This window comes from Portunus trituberculatus, chromosome 23 (assembly GCF_017591435.1).
Source record: "Portunus trituberculatus isolate SZX2019 chromosome 23, ASM1759143v1, whole genome shotgun sequence".
NCBI lineage: Eukaryota > Metazoa > Arthropoda > Malacostraca > Decapoda > Portunidae > Portunus > Portunus trituberculatus.
The window spans coordinates 5,530,001-5,550,000 of NC_059277.1; the positions used below are offsets into that span (position 1 = coordinate 5,530,001).

At 43.6% G+C, this 20,000-nt stretch overlaps 2 protein-coding genes across 2 annotated transcripts in view; both read left to right on the plus strand.

Moving 5' to 3' along the window:
* LOC123507694 overlaps positions 1-20,000 on the plus strand; it is a 360,684-nt gene that overhangs the window by 118,613 nt on the left and 222,071 nt on the right. The window lies entirely within an intron of this gene.
* Positions 13,244-20,000, plus strand: part of LOC123507691 (cAMP-specific 3',5'-cyclic phosphodiesterase-like) — a 617,094-nt gene continuing 610,337 nt past the window's right edge. Inside the window, exon 1 of the mRNA XM_045260825.1 lies at positions 13,244-13,959. Within this exon, the coding sequence (XP_045116760.1) occupies positions 13,727-13,959 (233 nt within the window). The 5' untranslated portion in view covers positions 13,244-13,726. The remainder of the gene's footprint in view (positions 13,960-20,000) is intronic.

Below are 20,000 nucleotides of genomic sequence, written 5' to 3' on the forward strand. Positions count from 1 at the left end.
ATAGAGCGAGTTTGTTTGATTTTTAAGATAGCAGGTCGATAAGGCACATAGTTCACACTGAAAGCTGATGACTGCTATACTTTTGTTGTTGATCACGTGTACAGAGAGAGAGAGAGAGAGAGAGAGAGAGAGAGAGAGAGAGAGAGAGAGAGAGAGAGAGAGAGAGAGAGAGTTTAGTTTAATTTTGTCTATGCAATACACCAATTTCACTGACATATTTCTCAACATAGGGAATTCCTTTACGTTCCTTTCTCCCTCACTCTCCCTCACTCTCCCTCTCTTTCCCTCTCCCTCTCTCCACTGTTCATCTCTCCCTCTCTATTGCCGTCATCCGCTAAACAAACTCTTATTTTCCTCTCGAGCGGATAGGTTGGTTCCCTCAGCGCCTTGCATCCTTCATGAACCACAGGGGAGCGTGGCGGCGCCCTCAGGGGATCAGAGGTCACCTGGACTATGTATGGGGTCACATTTATCTTTGACCTTTGAGTGATAGACGAGTGCACAAGATAGTTATTTTTCACTGTAAAGAGAGAGAGAGAGAGAGAGAGAGAGAGAGAGAGAGAGAGAGAGAGAGAGAGAGAGAGAGAGAGAATGCCCTATATCGAAGGAAAAGGAAGAGAATAAAGTCAACACATCTCTATTTTTTCGTTTGCATTTCGTCAGTGTAATGTGTCTGCCTCTCGCGTCACTTCCTTTCCACTTCGCTATTCTGTTCTATCTTTTCTGAACCGTGAGTGAGCGAGAGAGAGAGAGAGAGAGAGAGAGAGAGAGAGAGAGAGAGAGAGAGAGAGAGAGAGAGAGAGAGAGAGAGAGAGACAGTGTGTGTGTGTGTGTGTGTGTGTGTGTGTGTGTGTGTGTGTGTGTGAGTGGGGCATCATCTTTGTATCGCCTCTCACTTGCATTCCACTTTTTTGCCTTCTACACTCATTCGTTTTCTTCAATGTTTGTCTTGTTTTATTGTCAATCATTTTTGTTGCTTTGTTTTATGTACAAAACCATTCACTCTTTTATTCTCTCTCCCCTTCTTTTTTTCTTTCCTTAACCCACTTCAACACTGGGACACATTTTTACCGTGAGATTTCTGAACGATTTAGACCATTCAATTGACACTAGGGAGGATCTATGGAGATGAGAAAATAAATGGCCAAAGTCTTCACTATTTTAATCCCCGACATGTGTTTGTGAAGGTGTATAAAATCACTAAATAGTAAGCAGAATAAATATGAAAACGCGTCATGGTACTGTGGTGGGGTTAATATTTTCATCTTTTACTTTTATTCTCTTTTCCCTTCTTTTTTTCCGGTATTTTCAGCATATTTTATAGATACGATCCATTATTTATCGTCTCGTCCCTTGTTTTTCAGCAATCTGTTGATTTAGTGTATATTTTGTTTTAGCAAACTCTTCAGGAAATAATATTAAGCTTCTTTGGTACTCAGTAAGCTTCTTAACATACTAATTTTCCTGCGAACCTCCTTCATCCTATCATCATAATCACTGGGAGCCTTAATGCGCACCCTTGGGAACGCCTCTTATCCTATTACACGAGGCATCACTTCAATATTCCTTCAATTTAATGTACTATATATTTATCTTGTATTCTTGCTCTTTTGCTCTCCACTATTGACCACCACCAGCGCCTTCTCTGCCTCCCTTACTCATTTTTTTTTTCTCCATCTCTCGCATACTGTTGGTCTCATTTGAATATTCCTCTTAATTTAATGTGTTGTATATATTGTGTTCTTTTTATCTTGTCCTACATCTTGAGCACATCTCCATCTCTGACTCGACTCTTCTTTTTCTCTATTTTGCTCTTTCTTGAATATTCCTCAAATTTAATATGCCACAAACTTCTCTTATGTTCTTGCTCTCTTGTTCTTCTATTATTCTGAGTATCACATCCTTTCTGACTCTCTCTCTCTCTCTCTCTCTCTCTCTCTCTCTCTCTCTCTCTCTCTCTCTCTCTCTCTCTCTCTCTCTCTCTCTCTCTCTCTCTCTCTCTCTCTCTCTCTCTCTCTCTCTCTCTCTCTCTCTCTCTCTCTCTCTTTCCTATTCTTGAAATAACCAATTTTTCTGAAAGCGACACATACACGTACGTACTCAGCAGGAAACCTCGACTTTCGCTGCGTTCTCAGAAGTCCAGATGAGAATAAAAGTGAAGTGAATACCATCTGCGTCCCCCTCCTACTCCTTCAGCCGGTCCCCTTGAGTGCGCCTTTATTATGGACATTGTATTATTCGCTACAATGTCGTGAGGGGCGGAGAAGTGAGTGGCCTGGTTCCCTGCTGCTTTGAACTGGCCGACTGACTGACTGGCATGTGTGTGATTGACTGATCTCTGTGGTGGCTAGGTGTGAGGCAGTAGTGTGGCTTCTTGACCTGTTTGTGTGTGTGTGTGTGTGTGTGTGTGTGTGTGTGTAGGTGTGGTGGTGATAGTGTAAGATATGTAGTTGATGTGTGGTACATATAAATGATAGTAGAAGTAATAGTAATAGTAATAGTAATGGTAGTATTAGCAGCAGCAGCAGCAGCAGTAATATCAGTGAGTGGTGTGGCGTGCAGCATTAAGAGCACTAAGCAATCAGTCCCAGCAAATGAGAGACCAGCCTACACATACATAACTACATCTCGAGGCGATCATTCCACACTTAAGCCCGTAAAAAATGATCCCAAATTGCAAGGAGGTGGAGAGGGAGGCAGTAGATTCCCTCACCAGTCAGCCAGCCAGGTAGTCAGGTAGTCAGGTAGTCCACACGCTGTAACTTAATCCCGCGGCCAAGAGAAGGACTAAAAATACACTGGCACAGCAAACACCGCTCCTCCATTAGTGTGTGTGTGTGTGTGGCGCTGTTCGCATTCCCGCTGCCTCTTCACCATTCCAACTACCTCGATCACTATAAAGTACGGAGCGAGAGATTTGAGCCTTTCTCCTCCTCCTCCTCCTCCTCCTCCTCCTCCTCCTCCTCCTCTCACTTGTTGGGCGTTAGAAATCGTACAGGTGGTGGTGGTATTTGAGAAAGAGGAAGTGGGAGGGAGGATTTGACAGATTCAGTGGAGACACGACACGACTCCTTCACTGTGGAGAGGAGGAGGAGGAGGAGGAGGAGGAGGAGGAGGAGGAATGGAACTGAATAGAAAGGAAAAGGCGAAGGGTGAAGAGCATACAAGAGAGGAGAGATGTAACTTGGACAGGAAAATGAGGGTGAGCAGAAGAGGGAGGAAGGAGAAGGAGGAGATGGAGAGATGAAATAATGCAGGAAGAAATAAAAGGGAAAGAGCAAAATGAAGAAAGAAGTTAGATAGAAGAGAGTGGAGTAGTGAGCGGAAATGAAATGAGATGAGTAGAGGAAACAAGTAAGAGAAAAGAAAAAAAGCGAGGAAGAGTGACGTAAGACAGAGAAAAGGAAGAAGACGACGTGTGAGAAATATAGATAGATAGAATAGAAATCTGATAAAGTAAATAGAGTAAAAAAATAAATAAATAACAGTAGAAGCAGAGATGAAATAAAATCAAACGAGTTGACGAAGGATGGGAAAAAATAATAAAGAATAAAAAGAATAAGAGATGTAGGAGGAAGAAAGGGAGGAAGACAGAGTAGAGTAATCAGTGGCTCTTGTCAGCTAAGACGTCGTGCCTTGGGGCCTCACTTTCATCCCGTCACTCTGCTTTGTTTGCACCAAATAGAGTATTTAAAGCGCTCTGTTAATATTCCGACTCTTTCACTACTGTACCGGAGGACGAAGAGGAGGAGGAAGAGGATGGGGAGGAGAAGAGAAGGAGAGAGAGAGAGAGAGAGAGAGAGAGAGAGAGAGAGAGAGAGAGAGAGAGAGAGAGAGAGAGAGAGAGAGAGAGAGAGAATGGACGAGCGTGAAGGAAAGAAAGGAGAGGCAAATAATGGAGGAAAGGCGAAGGAAGATTTAGGTATTGAAATATAGAAAGAGAAGAAAGAAGAGAGATGATGGAGGAAGAAGGAGAAGAAGAGGAGGAGGAGGAGGAGGAGGAGGAGGAGGAGGAGGAGGAGGAGGAGGAGGAGGAGAGGAAGATGCAAACACGACTAAGGTGTGGGTAAGAGCTTGTGTCCAGATGAATTACTTCACAGGGCTCTTCCTCCTCCTTTCCTCCTCCTCCTCCTCCTCCCTCTTCCTCCTCCTCTTCCTCCTCCTCCTCCTCCTTCTCGTCTCCCCTCACATTAGAGCACCTTTGGGATCTTATTCATCCACATTCGTTCACTTTTATGACTTAGCTTATAAATTCATTGTATTTTCATTACGATAGATAGTGAAAGGTGTCTCATTCCTCCTGTTTATTGTTCATTAAGGAGTAGAGTGAATGACAGCGCTGCGGGAGGGAAGGCTTGTGTGTGTGTGTGTGTGTGTGTGTGTGTGTGTGTGTGTGTGTGTGTGTGTGTGTGTGTGTGTGTGTGTGTGTGTGTGTTTGGAGACAAACACACACAGTATGACACACACACACACACACACACACACACACACACACACACACACACACACACACACACACACACACACACACACACACACACACACACACACACACACACACACACACACACACACACACACACACACACACACACGGGAGCTGTTACTCGACAACGGCCGTTTCTGTATCAAAGGCGCCGAGGAAGAGTTTGTGTCTTTGATCACGGCATTCCTTCCTCCAACCTTCCTATCCTCTCTCCCACTCTTCCCCCTCTTCCTTCCTCCGGCCCTCCCTCCCTCCCTCCGTTCTTCCCCCTTCCCTGCATCAACTCCGCCATCTCCCATCATGCACTTGTCTTCTTTTGCCTCTTTGCCTCCTTTTCCCTCTCTGGTTCGTACGTGTCGCATCTCTCTCTCTCTCTCTCTCTCTCTCTCTCTCTCTCTCTCTCTCTCTCTCTCTCTCTCTCTCTCTCTCTCTCTCTCTCTCTCTCTCTCGTTCACGGCGTCACTCATCAAATATCAAAGTATCAGCGACATTTTATTCAAACACTGTTGGGTATTTTTGTTGTCATGTTTCTTTTCACCATTTTTTGTGTTTTTGTTTTGTTTTGTGACTTTGTAGTAGAGGAAAGACAAATAATAGTCATATTTGGTTCTTTTCTGTGTCTATATAGATTTTCTGCTATACACTTAATAACAGGAGAAAAATATCATGGCAGTAAAAATAGTTGATTCAAACATGATTTAAAACACACACGACTATAAAACAAATCCTCCTACTAATGTTTTTTTTTCCTTTTTCTGTCTCTATATTTTTTCTATTACACAATTAATACTAACAGAAAAAAATATATGGCGGTAATAAGAGTTAATTGAAGCCTCAGTTAAAACACACACGACTCGGAAAAACCCTTCTTTTAATTTTCCTACACTCAGTTTATACACGTATGAACGAACACTGGATCATAATTTACATGTGTGAACATAATAATACCTGGTGCAATCTTACCGCTTACTCCAGACTTATCTCATATTTTCACTACTCGCTATAAAACACACACATCAAACATTCTCCTGCTCCTCCGTCTACCAAGCGTGCACTTCTGAACACTGGATCGAATTACCTGTTCGTGCATATCAAGTTTAATCTTCCCTCTTACAACTCACTTGATCTTTTCTACCACAGGATGAAAGAAAAAACACACACTTCAAATAATTTCCCTTCTGATTTTTCGTGTCTCAGATTTCTCGGGTGAACAACTGAAGGTATTAGATAATCTCTTCAGTACCATGTCGAGTTTCCTTATTCATTCTGCTTACTATTTGATGATTTTACACAGCTTCAGAAACTTATGTGGGGGATTAAGATAGTGAAGACTCTGGCCATTAACCTTCTGACCTCCATAGACCCTTCCTACTGCAAATAAAATCGTCTAATCATATCCAAACAGCAAGATAGAAAGAAGTGCGTCTCAATATTTAAGGGGTTGATCTCACCTCTTACAATTCACTTCATTATTTTTTACCACGCGGTTAAGAAAATAAACACACACTTCAGTAAATATTCTTTCTGATTTCCTGTCTCAGATTACTCAGGTGAACAATTGACGATATTAAGTGTTCTGGCATGTCAGGTGTAATTTCTCCTCGTAACTCTTGACTTACCTGATTATTTTTGCCTGTTTGGAATTCATTATGAGCAAGTATGAGAGAGAGAGAGAGAGAGAGAGAGAGAGAGAGAGAGAGAGAGAGAGAGAGAGAGAGAAGGTACAGGGGCAGTCTTGTATTTTGAGTGATGAGTGTTGCATGTATTGAGAACCGATGAGAGAGAGAGAGACAGAGAGAGAGAGAGAGAGAGAGAGAGAGAGAGAGAGAGAGAGAGAGAGAGAGAGAACTAAGGAGGTACTACTCTCTCTCTCTCTCTCTCTCTCTCTCTCTCACCTGGTAACTTGAATCACAACATGTTTAGCGTCACAATAGTGAGACGTATGTAGCTACAGCAAACACACACACACACACACACACACACACACACACACACACACACACACACACACACACACACACACACACACACACACACACACACACATACACACACACATACACACTACTACTTTATTGCTGACTTTACTAGAATCGCAGGGTCAATATGTGGATAGACTAAACATTGGTGACGAAGAGGAGGAGGAGGAGGAGGAGGAGGAGGAGGAGGAGGAGGAGGAGGAGGAGGAGGAGGAGGAGGATGGGAGGGAACTTGTCTTGGCGTCTCCGTGGCTGGCAGTGACTAGGAATCCTCTCGACAGAATTACCTTGTGAAATTTGTGATGAAAGTTGCGTCGTCTGAATTTTGTTGTATTGTTTATGCATTGGGCCATTGATTTTACTTCAGGGGTTAGCGTGAGAGAGAGAGAGAGAGAGAGAGAGAGAGAGAGAGAGAGAGAGAGAGAGAGAGATGAGAAAGATGGACTACTCGTTAACCTTATTGGAATACTATAGTCACTCATTCTGCTGCAAGTACTACTACTACTACTACTACTACTACTACTACTACTACTACTACTACTACTACTACTACTACTACTACTACTACTACTACTACTACTACTACTACTACTTGTAAGAAAAAAGAAAGTGATCTCCCTCAAATATTTCCCCCGTGATTGAAATGTCGCCAGCCGCTGAAAATAAAATAGGATGAAATCTATGTTGTAATATTTCCCGGGGGTGGAAGTAATTAGGTTTTGATAAGGTAATTAGGGAAATGGAAACTCTCTCTCATTTTGTATTTGCCAATCATTTCCCGTCACTTGTTCTGCTTGGTCACATTTTATAAACAGTTATTATTTTTTCTCGCCTCAGTCAAAGTTGTTAAATATTTTCCCGCTATTTCAATTGTCATCAGTAGCACTTGATTTTAACACGATATTAATATAGTGTAGTAAATCTCTCTCTCTCTCTCTCTCTCTCTCTCTCTCTCTCTCTCTCTCTCTCTCTCTCTCTCTCTCTCTCTCTCTCCTTTCTTGTTTTTCTTTTTCCTCTTCTAACATCGACACACACACACACACACACACACACACACACACACACACACACACACACACACACACACACACACACACACACACACACAGCCGCAGTAACAGTAAGGGTGAGGCGAGCAGTGTTGGTCTCCTTGGGGTGTCTCCACGGAAGGTATGAGGGAGATAGAGTCAGACGTGCGTGATACCTTGCCGCTGCGCTCAACTCCTTATCCGCTACCACTTCGTTCTAATGGATCAGTGCTCTCTGGGGACTGACTGGCTGCACTTATCTGCCCTGGAAATAGTTTGAGAATACTTGGCTACTCTTTTCCCTTTTGACTTACGTTTCTGGAAGTTATTTTATTGATATTTTCTAGGTATACTCAGTTCACAAGCCAATGACTGTGCCCTTCGACATTACTCAGCGCAGTAACGTCAGGGAAATGAAGGAAGTGATGGATTATAATCATTACACCAAGCCTATATTCTAATATCATCTAATATCTCAGAAGCTTAGGAGTTATAATTAATGTCCCGCGGGAAATAATTAGCGGCAGACCTTATACGGTGCCAGTAGTTCCGGGTTGTGTGCCGTTCGCTTCTCCTTGATTATTCTCTTTAATGTGACCTTAATTTAACATTCGCCGGTGGAAGTTGTAGTCGGTGAAACTCTAATTGCCTTTTTTTTGTCCCTAGTTTGTTTTCAGGTTAAAAATAGCATCGGGTGATTGTTTGTGTCAGGGAGCAACGAGGTAAGGGTCACAGAGTAAAAGAGAGAGAGAGAGAGAGAGAGAGAGAGAGAGAGAGAGAGAGAGAGAGAGAGAGAGAGAGAGAGAGAGAGAGAGAGAGAGAGATTAGAGGGTGGGGGGGTGAGTTTCGAGTATATACAACGATGAGGTCGTAATGTATTCTTTGTTCTGTTGTTCACTTTGTATTGCTGTATGTATAATGGATGTTGTCTCTCTCTCTCTCTCTCTCTCTCTCTCTCTCTCTCTCTCTCTCTCTCTCTCTCTCTCTCTCTCTCTCTCTCTCTCTCTATCTATCTATCTCTATCTATCTATCTATCTATCTTTTTTGCCTTCCTTCTTGTCCGGTAGTACAGGAAGAGGAAGAGGAAGAAGAAGAGAAACTGTCTCAGAGCTCCTGTGTTTCCCTCTCTGAAGACAATTATTGCTTCTCCGCTTTTCCTTCCGCCGACACACGCACTAAAACTGATTCAGGAGTCGCTAACGCCTTTCCTTCGTTGTTCAGAAGTGAAGGTCGCTTTTCGAGGGCCGTGTTAGGGTGCTGAAGGAAAGGAAGGAGGAACGTAAGGCGGTGAGGAGAGGCGGGGTGAAGGAGGAAAGAAATGGTGTGTAACAGAGAGAGGTGAATAAAGTGTAGAAAATATAGTAGGATGGGAGAAGTAAGGATTAGGATATAGAGGGAAGGAGGATGGGAAGAGTATGGAGAAGGGGTGAGATGGTGAAGAGAAGGAGTAAGAGGAGAAGGAGTAGGATGTTAGGTTGGTGTACACATAAGAGAGAAAGAAGGGAGAAAAGAGGGGATAATGGAGGCAAGGAGAGTGAAAGGAAGAGCAAGGAAAGAATGTGAAGGTGAAAAGACTAACAGGAAGAGGATATTTGTGGCTAAGTGTGAGGGGTTCCAGGAAGGAAGGCAGGAAGGAAGGAAGAGACGAAAGGACGAAAAGAGGGAAGGTGGAAAAGAGGGAAGAAGCGAAGTAAGAAAAACGAGAATGAAGCAACACTCAACAAACTCGCGGAAACGTATCGCCAACTTTCCCGGCCTCCATAAGTACAAGGTTATGAAAATGCTGCACAAACTCACTCAAAAGAAAACGTGGAAACTGCGCCGCGATAATAAATTTGAAGAGGAAATAACATTCGAGAAATAACTTTGGAATGTCGGGGCGAGAACAACATTGCCGCGAGAGAGAGAGAGAGAGAGAGAGAGAGAGAGGTGGGTTGGTTTGGTACAATGACAACAGAGGACACACTGGGATTAGTCACGGGCCGTAACCTTGAATATAACAATTAAATGGAGAAAGAGAGAGAGAGAGAGAGAGAGAGAGAGAGAGAGAGAGAGAGAGAGAGAGAGAGAGAGAGTAAAACAGAAGCACAAATAAAATAAATGGAAGATAGTATTAAATGACTGAGGGAAAGTCAAACACAAAGAAACACAAACGAAACACAAACACCACCTAAGTATATTTCTTTCACGAAGCCTCACACATAAACCTTCCTGTAAAAAACACCCAACTTAACACCATATTAACGTAACACAACACAACATCAGTGGAATTAATTACTCAAACGAAATCTTGTGTGTGGGAGGAAATAAATCACTGGTGGGAGTTGACAGCTCACGAGACACAAGACAGCATAACAGAGAAACATAAATCCCTTCACTACCATGACACGTCTTATATATTATTCTGGTTAATATTTAGCGATTTTATACAGTTTCAGAAACTCATGTGGGGATTAAGATAGTGAAGAGTCTGGACCATTAATTAATCTTCTGACCTCCACAGACTAATCATAATATAAATAAGTCAAATTACATCTAAAACTCATGGTAAAACGTGCTTCACAGTAATCAAGGAGTTAAGAGCGTTAGCGGTGATCACCTATACGTGCCTATAGTTATGAGCACTTCCCCACACCATTACACACACACACACACACACACACACACACACACATTTCCAGCACATAGGGAAGGCCGTCTATCCCTTTGTTTGGAAGGTCCACTGTGCCGCTAGCACGTCCGCCCTTATCCCTCACGCAGGGAGACGCCACGCGGAAAACATCTCAATTCCCATGGGACTTAGAGACAAACTTTCCCCCCTCTAGGGTTGAGCTGGCTGGTCTGGCGGCTGTTTCAACACTAGGCACGTGTCGACGCTTTCATTACTGGCTTCATGCAACGAGGGAAGGCCGAGCGGTGGAGTGTGGGTGTCTAAGGAGGGGGCTGGGTGAAAAAGGACATCTGTGGCCATTAACCTAGGGAGGGGAAGGAGCATCGGGGGGAAACCTAGCATGGGAAAAGAGGAACCACGCGTGCAGAGGGTAGGAAAGAGGACGAAGTGGGCGGGATGTGTATTGAGGCGTGGTGGGAATAGAGGGATGGAGGACAGGAGGAAGACGCGACGAGAAAAGAAAGCGAGGAGAGTGACTGGAGGGGAAAAGATAAATGTTTGACTGGTGTTTTGATGTTTTAGAGACAAAAGGGAAGAAAGAAGGGAAAAAAAAGAGGGATATTAACCTATTCATATTCATCCTGCTTACTATTTGGTGATTTTTTAGAGCTTCAGAAACTGGCCATTAATCTTGTGACTTCTATAGACCTTTCCTAATATAAATAAAATCGTCCAATCATACCAAAAAATCAAGTTAAAAATGCGTCTCAGTATTGAAGGGCTCAAAAATACAACAAGGAGAATGACAGGACGACAAAACTTATCAAATTGTTTGAAGGAAGAAAAGAAGGAAGGAAGGAAGGAAAGAAGGAAAAAAAGACAACTAGCGAAACAAATCTAAACAATGACAGTACAGAAGCAACCATATTAACTTGTTTTAGAGACGAAATGAAGGAAGAAGGAAAAAAGGTAACCAACGACAATAATTAGACGGAAAAAAATGCTAAACGGTTTGTAAAGAAAGGACGAGCACGAGGGAGAAGCAAGAAGGGAAAAACAATTAAGGGAGGGAAATAAAGCGTTCAGTGGTGTGCTAGATTGTCTCGGAGCACAGCCATTGAGATAAGGAAGGTGATTGCGTTGTGATAGCCGCGTCTCGTATGTCACGCTATCCTGTCTCCTGCGTCGCCTTGGTTCACAGAGAGCCAGAATGCTTATTTCAGCTTCACTTACTTCTCTACGTTCTTGTGTTCTTAACCTCTTCACTACTAGGGCACATTTTTACCACGAGTTTTGTGTACGATTTGACGATTTTATTGACATTAGGAAGGGTCTGTGGAGGTCAGAAGATTAATGGCCACATACTCCACTGTTTTAATCCCCATATGAGTTTGAGAAGCTGTGTAAAATGCCAAATAGTAAGCAGAATGAATAAGAAAACACGTCATAGTACTGAAGGAGTTAAAATGGTTGTGCTGTGTATTCCGTTCTTGTGCGAAGCTGAGCAGTACAAATAAGAAAAGCCGAAGCAGCTAATGACTCCCCTCTCTCTCCTATCTCCCTTCTCTTTCCGTCTCCTCTTTCCCTTCTCCCTTCGTCTCCTCTCTCCTATCCTTCCCTCCCTTCTCCTCCCCTCTCTTTCCTTCCCATCCCCCGCATTGCCTTGAGACATCGGAACAAACATTACATTTATACCGTCATTACTGAGCTAAAGTGTGGCGCGATGACACTAAGTGAGGGAGAGTGTGTGCATATGTTGTTGGATAATTGCCCTGCATTTTAAACTTTATACTGCCACTTACAGAGGGAGGTGGGGAGAAAGAGAGGGAGGGAGAGGGCTGAGGGGAGTGAGGGGGGATTCGCAGTTCTACGTAAAATATATAATGTCAGTGTTAGAGAGCCTGCATATTTATTGAGAGAGAGAGAGAGAGAGAGAGAGAGAGAGAGAGAGAGAGAGAGAGAGAGAGAGAGAGAGAGAGAGAGAGAGAGAGAGAGAGAGAATAAAAACACTCATATTACAAAAGAAGTAAGAAAGCGTGAAATGGAAGAAGTTAAAGCGATGATACACACAGACACACACACACACACACACACACACACACACACACACACACACACACACACACACACACACACACACACACACACACACACATCGCAAACTCCCTTTAACTGCGGAGTGAATCTTTTAGCAGGATCGCGCGCACCACCCTTCAGGCAGCACTGCTCGCCGCGGGTGAAGCAGGAAGAGATAAGCTACCATGACTTCCTTTCCTCAATCCTGAAGGCGAGACTGTCGATGTGAAAGCCTTAGATTAAATAAGATAAGGAAGTTACATAGAGTCCTTTCATATCCTTCCTCTAATCTCTTTAATCCCTTCAGTTGTGATACACATTTTTTTACCTTGAGATTTGTGTACGATTTTTTATTGACATCAAGAATGGTCTATGGAGATCAGAAGATTAATGGCAACAATCTTCACTAGTTTTATCCCCCAAATAAGTCTCTGGAACTGTATAAGATCACCAGAAAGTAAGCAGAATGAATATGGAAACGCGTCATGGTACTCAAAGGGGTTAAAGGGAGACACAAAAGCATCCTGGGTTATAATGGAGGGAAGTAAGGATTGTGGTTATCTGTTTTCTTTCTTGTTTTGGTGCTACTTGTCCTGTTCATTTTCTTGTCTATTCGTGTCTTTCCCACGCTCTCGGTAAAGGTAAACACGTCACTCTCTCCCTTTATTACAAATCAAAACAAATGGAGAGGTCTATCTGTTTATTATCTTTAATGGTACTCGTTTTGTTTCATTTTGTTTCAGCCTTTGTTTATTGGATATTATTTTGGGTCCGCCGTGGCTCCAGTCAGCTGTGAGATGCAAGTGAGGCATGAGGCGTGGCCAGGTGTGTGTGAAGGAGCCGAGTGTTGTGTGTTATGGCGAGCCACGTGCGTGATGCTATTCATGAGATGCAGGTGATGCTGGTGGCGGTATTACCCGAGGCAAGGTCACGGGGAGCATGTTTTGTAGAGAGAGAAGGGGGGGGAGGGAGAGGGAGTGTTCGTCATGTTATCTTATTTGAGAGAGAGTAAGTTTGTTTTGCATGTGTGCGTGTAATGTTTACTGTTGTCCCTCACAGGTCGAGTTATGCTGTGATTTAAGTTGCCATAGAAACTTGTGGTAGTTTCGCGACGTTCCTTACTCCCTCTGGCCCTCTGCGACCCGCCGGCAACTTGAGACGTCCATCACTGGGTGCTATAGATGTATAGTGACGTAGGGAGTGTAGCGTGTACGTACCTGACCGTGTGAGCCTTGCCGCCGAACAGTGAGCGTGTGTGGACAGTGACGCGGCTGACAGTGAACAGTGAAGAGAGTGTGGTGCGGTGCCGAATGTCGCGCAGTCTCGCCAGTGTTGAGTAGTGACGCTGGGACTCAGTCACGGCACTGCAGTTCCACTGAGGCTCACAGTTCACGCGGCTGCCACTTGTGCCTGCCTCAAGCACTCTACCCAAGAAACACACTCCGCAGGACATCCTCCGGCCCCCTTTGTCCTGGCCCCCAAGAGTCAGGCGTCTCCCAGCTCCTCACACCAGTCCCCGATAAGCGTGTGTCCCCCTGGAGCGGGCATGGAGCGAAGCCCGCGTCATGAGAGCTACTCGCGCCGCACGATCAGCGACCAGGGTCCACAGAGCGGCCACGGCCCACAGCAGCACCTGTGGGCGCACGGCTGGTGGAAGAAGAGGGTCGTCAAGCGCACCTCGGCCCCCACCGTGGGCAGCAGCATCGGCTCCTCCGCCAGGCGCGCCGTGTTCCTCCGCAGCCGCAGGTCGTGGCCCGTCGAGCCGCGATACAAAAGAAGGTGAGTGAGCGACAGGTGTTAATGTGTTATGTCCAGGTGAAACCACAGCTGCTAATCTTCAGGTGAGGCCGCAGGTGAGCCTTACTTGAGCCATTGTTGTCAGACGTCACATGTGTGGTGGCCGGAAATTATATGTCATTCCATGTCTTACGTGGGTGTATAGGTAGTGTGGCGCAGGTGTGGTGGAGGCTGGAAAGTTGGCAACCTCTCGCCTCTGCCATCCGCCATCTGCCATCTGCCATCTGCCATCTGACCTCGCCTGGGTGATGTAAGGGAAAAGGCCAGGAGCTAATCAATGGACAAGAAGAAAAATTAGGGTTATTTTTTCCCCGAGGTGAGCGGCGCGTGGCACCAGCAAGGCAGAGACAGAGGCAGAGGCGGGGATCGGAGGAGCTGTGGCCTGAGGGGAATGGGAGGAGAGTGTGACAGGTGAATATTGAGAGGCGCTGATTGATTAAAGTTCTTATTCCTTTGTTAAGAAGATACAAAGATAGACGCACCTCACAAGTCGAATTCCTTTTGTTCCCTTCATCCTATTTTCCTCCTCCTCCTCCTCCTCCTCCTCCTCCTCCTCCTCCCTCCTCCTCCTCCAGCTACAGGAATGGACGGGTAGGGAGGAGTCTTCTACTTTGCTATCCTATCCCCCACACAAGCAGGTAGTGGAGGATAAGTATACAAACAGCATTGTAAGAAGCTCAAGGTCTGCTGTTGTGTGTCTTCCTTTGTATTCCTTTATGTTTCTCATCCCTTTCCATCCCATCCTCTTTTACCTTTCCCGTCTCCTACTCACACTCATGCACAGGTGTCCTCTAATTGGCTCAGTAACTTTCTTGTCTCATTTCACACTTACAACACAAGGACATAATGATGCAAAGTCTGATTGGTGCGAGTATTAACCCATTCAGTGTTGTGACTCGTTTTCAGATTCATTGTGCTTACAATTTAGTGATTTTATACAACTTCAGAAACTTCTGTGGGAATTAAAACAGGGAAGATTCTGATCATAAATCTTCTGGCCTCCATAAACTCTTGCTACGTAAATAAAATGGTCTAATCATATCCACAACTTAGGTTAAAAATGCGTCCCAGTACTAAAGGAATATTAACACCTTTAGTACCGAGACAAATTTTTCTACCTTGAGTTTGGGGTATTATATATTAGATGATTTTACTTACTTTATTTAGGAAGGATCTATTGACGTCAGAAAATTGATGTCCAGAGTCTTTACTATTCTAATCCCAATATAAGTTTCTGGAGCTGCTTAAAATCACTAACTAGCAAGCAGAATGAATATGAAAAACGTCTCCTGGTACGGAAGGGGTTAATCATTACAATCTGAACACACACAGAGAAAATGGAATGAAAATGAGAATAGAATAAGAGTAATCTTGTATAGACGTTAAATATTTGCTAGGAATTTTATAGATGATTTTAGGCTGTGAGTGTTCATGAAAAAAAATGTTGAAAAAATAAAATAATAGACTATATAATGAAGGGAAACCTACTCCAAATATGATGAATTAAACAAGAAGAAAAAAAAAATCTTAATCCACTCATGAAAAAAGAAAGGAAAAACATGAAAAGAGAATGAAAACAATGTAATGTGGAATATATTTTAAAAGAGTATTATAGTATTTGTAACTCAATGCGCTGAAAACACACACACACACACACACACTCTCTCTCTCTCTCTCTCTCTCTCTCTCTCTCTCTCTCTCTCTCTCTCTCTCTCTCTCTCTCTCTCTCTCTCTCTCTCTCTCTCTCTCTCTCTCTCTCTCTCTCTCTCTCTCTCTCTCTCTCTCTCTCTCTCTCTCTCTCTCTCTCTCTCTCTCTCTCACTAACATACAAGTTTTACAAAGGAAGGTAAGTTGCGTAAACTATTGCCTTTGCTCTCTTGATATTTCGCTCGGAGAGAGAGAGAGAGAGAGAGAGAGAGAGAGAGAGAGAGAGAGAGAGAGAGAGAGAGAGAGAGAGAGAGAGAGAGAGAGAGAGAGAGAGACGGGGGGTAAGGGACGAATGGGAGAACTTAATCAACGAAAAAAGGAGATTGCAACAGAACTCATTACGTTTTGAAGATTGACATGGACAACAATGGGGATCATATCACAGAGAGAGAGAGAGAGAGAGAGAGAGAGAGAGAGAGAGAGAGAGAGAGAGAGAGAGAGAGAGAGAGAGAGAGAGAGAGAGAGAGAGAGAGATTATCCTTTAGTGAAAGTTTTGCATTCCAATTCAACTTAAAAAGGAGTAAAAAGAAGAAGAAGAAGAAGAAGAAGAAGAAGAAGAAGAAGAAGAAGAAGGAGAAGAAGAAGAACAAGAAGAAGCAAGAATAAGAACAAGAACAAGAACAAGAAAAAGAAGAAGAAGGAGGAGAGACAGAAGAGGAGGAAAAAATGAAGATGAAAAGAAGATGAACAAGAAGAACAAGAACAAGAGCAAGAACAAAAAGAACAAGAGCAAGAACAAGAAGAAGAAGAAGAAGAAGAAGAAGAAGAAGAAGAAGAAGAAGAAGAAGAAGAAGAAGAAGGAAAGAAGAGGATACGATGATGATAATGTTAAGGATGACAGACGGGGAAGAAAATGAAGAAAATAATGAATAACAAGAAGAAGAAGAAAACAGGTGGATTGGGAGAAAATAAGAGAAAATGATAACCAGAATCGTGTGTGTGTGTGTGTGTGTGTGTATGTGTGTGTGTGTGTGTGTGTGTGTGTGTGTGTGTGTGTGTGTGTGTGTGTGTGTGTGTGTGTGTGTGTGTTTCCAGTAACTGTATAATGCAGGTAAAGTTGTTAATTGGTCAGTGTTTAGGGCAATGAAGCAAGTAATTGTTGTTTATGTTGTTGTTAGTGATAGTGGTGGTGGTGGTGGTGGTGGTGGTGGTGGTATTATTCTTTCACTTTTTTTCCATGTTTTTGTTTTGTTTTTTTCTTATTCCTATTTTTCTTGTACCTGTTTTTCTTTTCTTTTTTTTTAATCTTCTTCTCCTTTAATTTTTCCCCTCTTCGCTATCTGTGACAATTCCCTCACCAATTCTTGCATCTTCTTTATCTCTTTCTCTCACCATTCCATCTTGACACTTTTCCATCTCTCCTCTCTCTCTCTCTCTCTCTCTCTCTCTCTCTCTCTCTCTCTCTCTCTCTCTCTCTCTCTCTCTCTCTCTCTCTCTCTCTCTCTCTCTCTCTCTCTCTCTCTCTCTCTCTCTCTCCTTTATTCATTTTTCCCTTCCATGTTTTCTCTTTTTAAACCAAGCTTGTTTTTTTCAGTTTCCAGTTTTCCAGTTTACATGACGCTCGCCTTTTTCCGCCCCTCTAACTTTCCTCCCTCCCTTCTCTCTCTCCCTTTCTCTCTCTCCCTTCCTTCCTTCCTCCTTCCCTTCCGTGTCTCCTTCTCTCTCACCCCTCCATACTTCCTTCCTTTCCCTCTCCTCGTTCCCCATCCATTTATCCTCTCTCTCTCTCTCTCTCTCTCTCTCTCTCTCTCTCTCTCTCTCTCTCTCTCTCTCTCTCTCTCTCTCTCTCTCTCTCTCTCTCTCTCTCTCTCTCTCTCTCTCTCTCTCTCTCTCTCTCTCTCTCTCTCTCTCTCTCTCTCTCTCTCTCTCTCTCTCTCTCTCTCTCTCTCTCTCTCTCTCTCTCTCTCTCTCTCTCTCTCTCTCTCCTCTCTCTCAATTCTCTTCTTCTCCTCCCATTTCCTCCTCCTCTCAATCTCTTTCTCTCCTCTCCGTCTCTCTCTCTCTCTCTCTCTCTCTCTCTCTCTCTCTCTCTCTCTCTCTCTCTCTCTCTCTCCTCCTCTCTCTCTCTCTCATCTCTTCTCTTTCCATCTCTCCAGCTCTCTCTCTCTCTCTCTCTCTCTCTCTCTCTCTCTCTCTCTCTCTCTCTCTCTCTCTCTCTCTCTCTCTCTCTCTCTCTCTCTTTTTCCATTCGTGTCTCCCTCTCCACCTTCTCTTTCCTTTTCCTTCCCTCTCTTTTCTCTCTTTTCCCTTTCTCCCCTTTTCTCCCATTTTCCTCTTCCTTCTCTTTCCGTTCTTTCTTCTCTCTTTCCCTTTCTCTTCCCTCCTCCATCCCTCTCTCCTCCCTCTCTCTTCTCCCTCTTGTCTCTCTTCCCTCTCTTTCTCTTCCCTCTCTTTATCTTTCGATCGCGTGGCATAAATGGATACACTATTTTTGGCGCAACCCAGTTTGACCTCCTATTTTCCACGTTGGCCAATGAGGGACAGCCTTTCATCATGCTATAGCCCTACCTCTCACCCCTCCCCTATCTCTCTCTCTCTCTCTCTCTCTCTCTCTCTCTCTCTCTCTCTCTCTCTCTCTCTCTCTCTCTCTCTCTCTCTCTCTCTCTCTCTCTCTCTCTCTCTCTCTCCTCCTCCTCCTCCTCCTCCTCCTCCTCCTCCTCCTCCTCCTCCTCCTCCTCCTCCTCCTCCTCCTCCTCCTCCTCCTCCTCCTCCTCCTCCTCCTCCTCCTCCTCCTATTGTGTTGGTTTCCTCCCCTCAGTCGCAACACACAGTTTCATTGTAATCATTGGTATTAAAAGTGTGTGTGTTTGTTTATTGTTTGTTTATTCATACATACTTTTCTTTCATTCTTTTCTTTTTTTTTCTAGTTTTATTCAATGTTCCTTTACCGTTCATATGTTCTCGCTTTTAATTTCTGTCAGTTTTGCTTTTCGAGAGAGTACGTAAGCCTTTTTTTATTTCTCTCCCTTTTGTGTCCCTCTTTTTTTTTCTCTGTCCATTTATTTATTTTATTTTTTTTCTTTTTACGAGGCATTTCTTTTTTTTTTTCTTTTCCAACGTACGTGTCAATAACGGAGGTGAAGACTCAACGTGTAAGATTTTGTGTTGTATATTCATAAGAATCTTGTTGTGTGTGTGTGTGTGTGTGTGTGTGTGTGTGTGTGTGTGTGTGTGACCTGAAAATATATTACTTTGTGTATGTGTGTGGTAGGGTGAAAAGAGAGAGAGAGAGAGAGAGAGAGAGAGAGAGAGAGAGAGAGAGAGAGAGAGAGAGAGAGAGCACGACCTAGGCTGGGGTAACCATGGTAACTACCCCTCCTCTCTCTGGTTATGGCTCATTTGCCCGGAGGAAATCTGGTGAAAGTCGCCTTATATTGTAGCGGAGGCAGCTTGACGGGAGGAAACCTTATACAACCAGTGTCTTGAGGTGAACTGGAGATTATAAATTAACAATTCCAACTTCCCTATGACTTGACCATTTAACCTCTTCAGTTCTGGGATGGAATTTTATCATGAGTTTTAGGTATGATTAGACGGTGTTTTTGGACACTAAGAAGGGTTTATGGAGGTCAGAAGAATAATGTTCACAATCTTCACTGTTTTAATCCCAACGTTGGTTTCTGAAGCCGTATAGAATCACCAAATAATAACTAGAATGAATATGTAAACGCGTCATGGTTCTAAAGGGCTCAATCTCTTCAGTACCAGGACGCGTTTTTATATTCATTCTGGTCACTATTTTGGTGGTTTTATACAGCTTCAGAAATATATGTAGGGATTAGAATAATGAAGACTGTCCATTAATCTTCTGACCTCCATAGACCCTTCCTAATGCAAATGAAATCGTTTAATCATACCGAAAAAGTTAGGGTAAAATTGCGTCTTACTTTTGAAGGGATTAAGTTTGAGGGTTTCAAGACATTTATCCCTTTGTTTTGGCTAACTCTCTCGAATCTGCAAGGGGACTGGCGAATGAGTGGGCCTTTTATTTTTCTTGTGTTGCCCTTAGCCAGGTGTCTTATGCGTCAGTGCGGAGATCAGGTATGGAGAGTTACTGTAGGCAAGTTTGAGGCGCTTAAAAGGTTACAACAACATGACATAATCTTTGGAATTCCTCGCCTGCTTCGGTATTCACAGCACTGCAGAACATGAACACATAAGATTGGCAACTCCCGGTATGTCATCTCTCCCTTGTCGCTTCCGCCTTCTCCTCCTCCTCCTCCTCCAACTTCTCTTCTTCTTCCTCCTCCTCCAGTTTCTCTTCCTTCTCCTCCTCCTCCTCTTCTTCATCTTCATCTTCATCTTCCTCCTCCTCC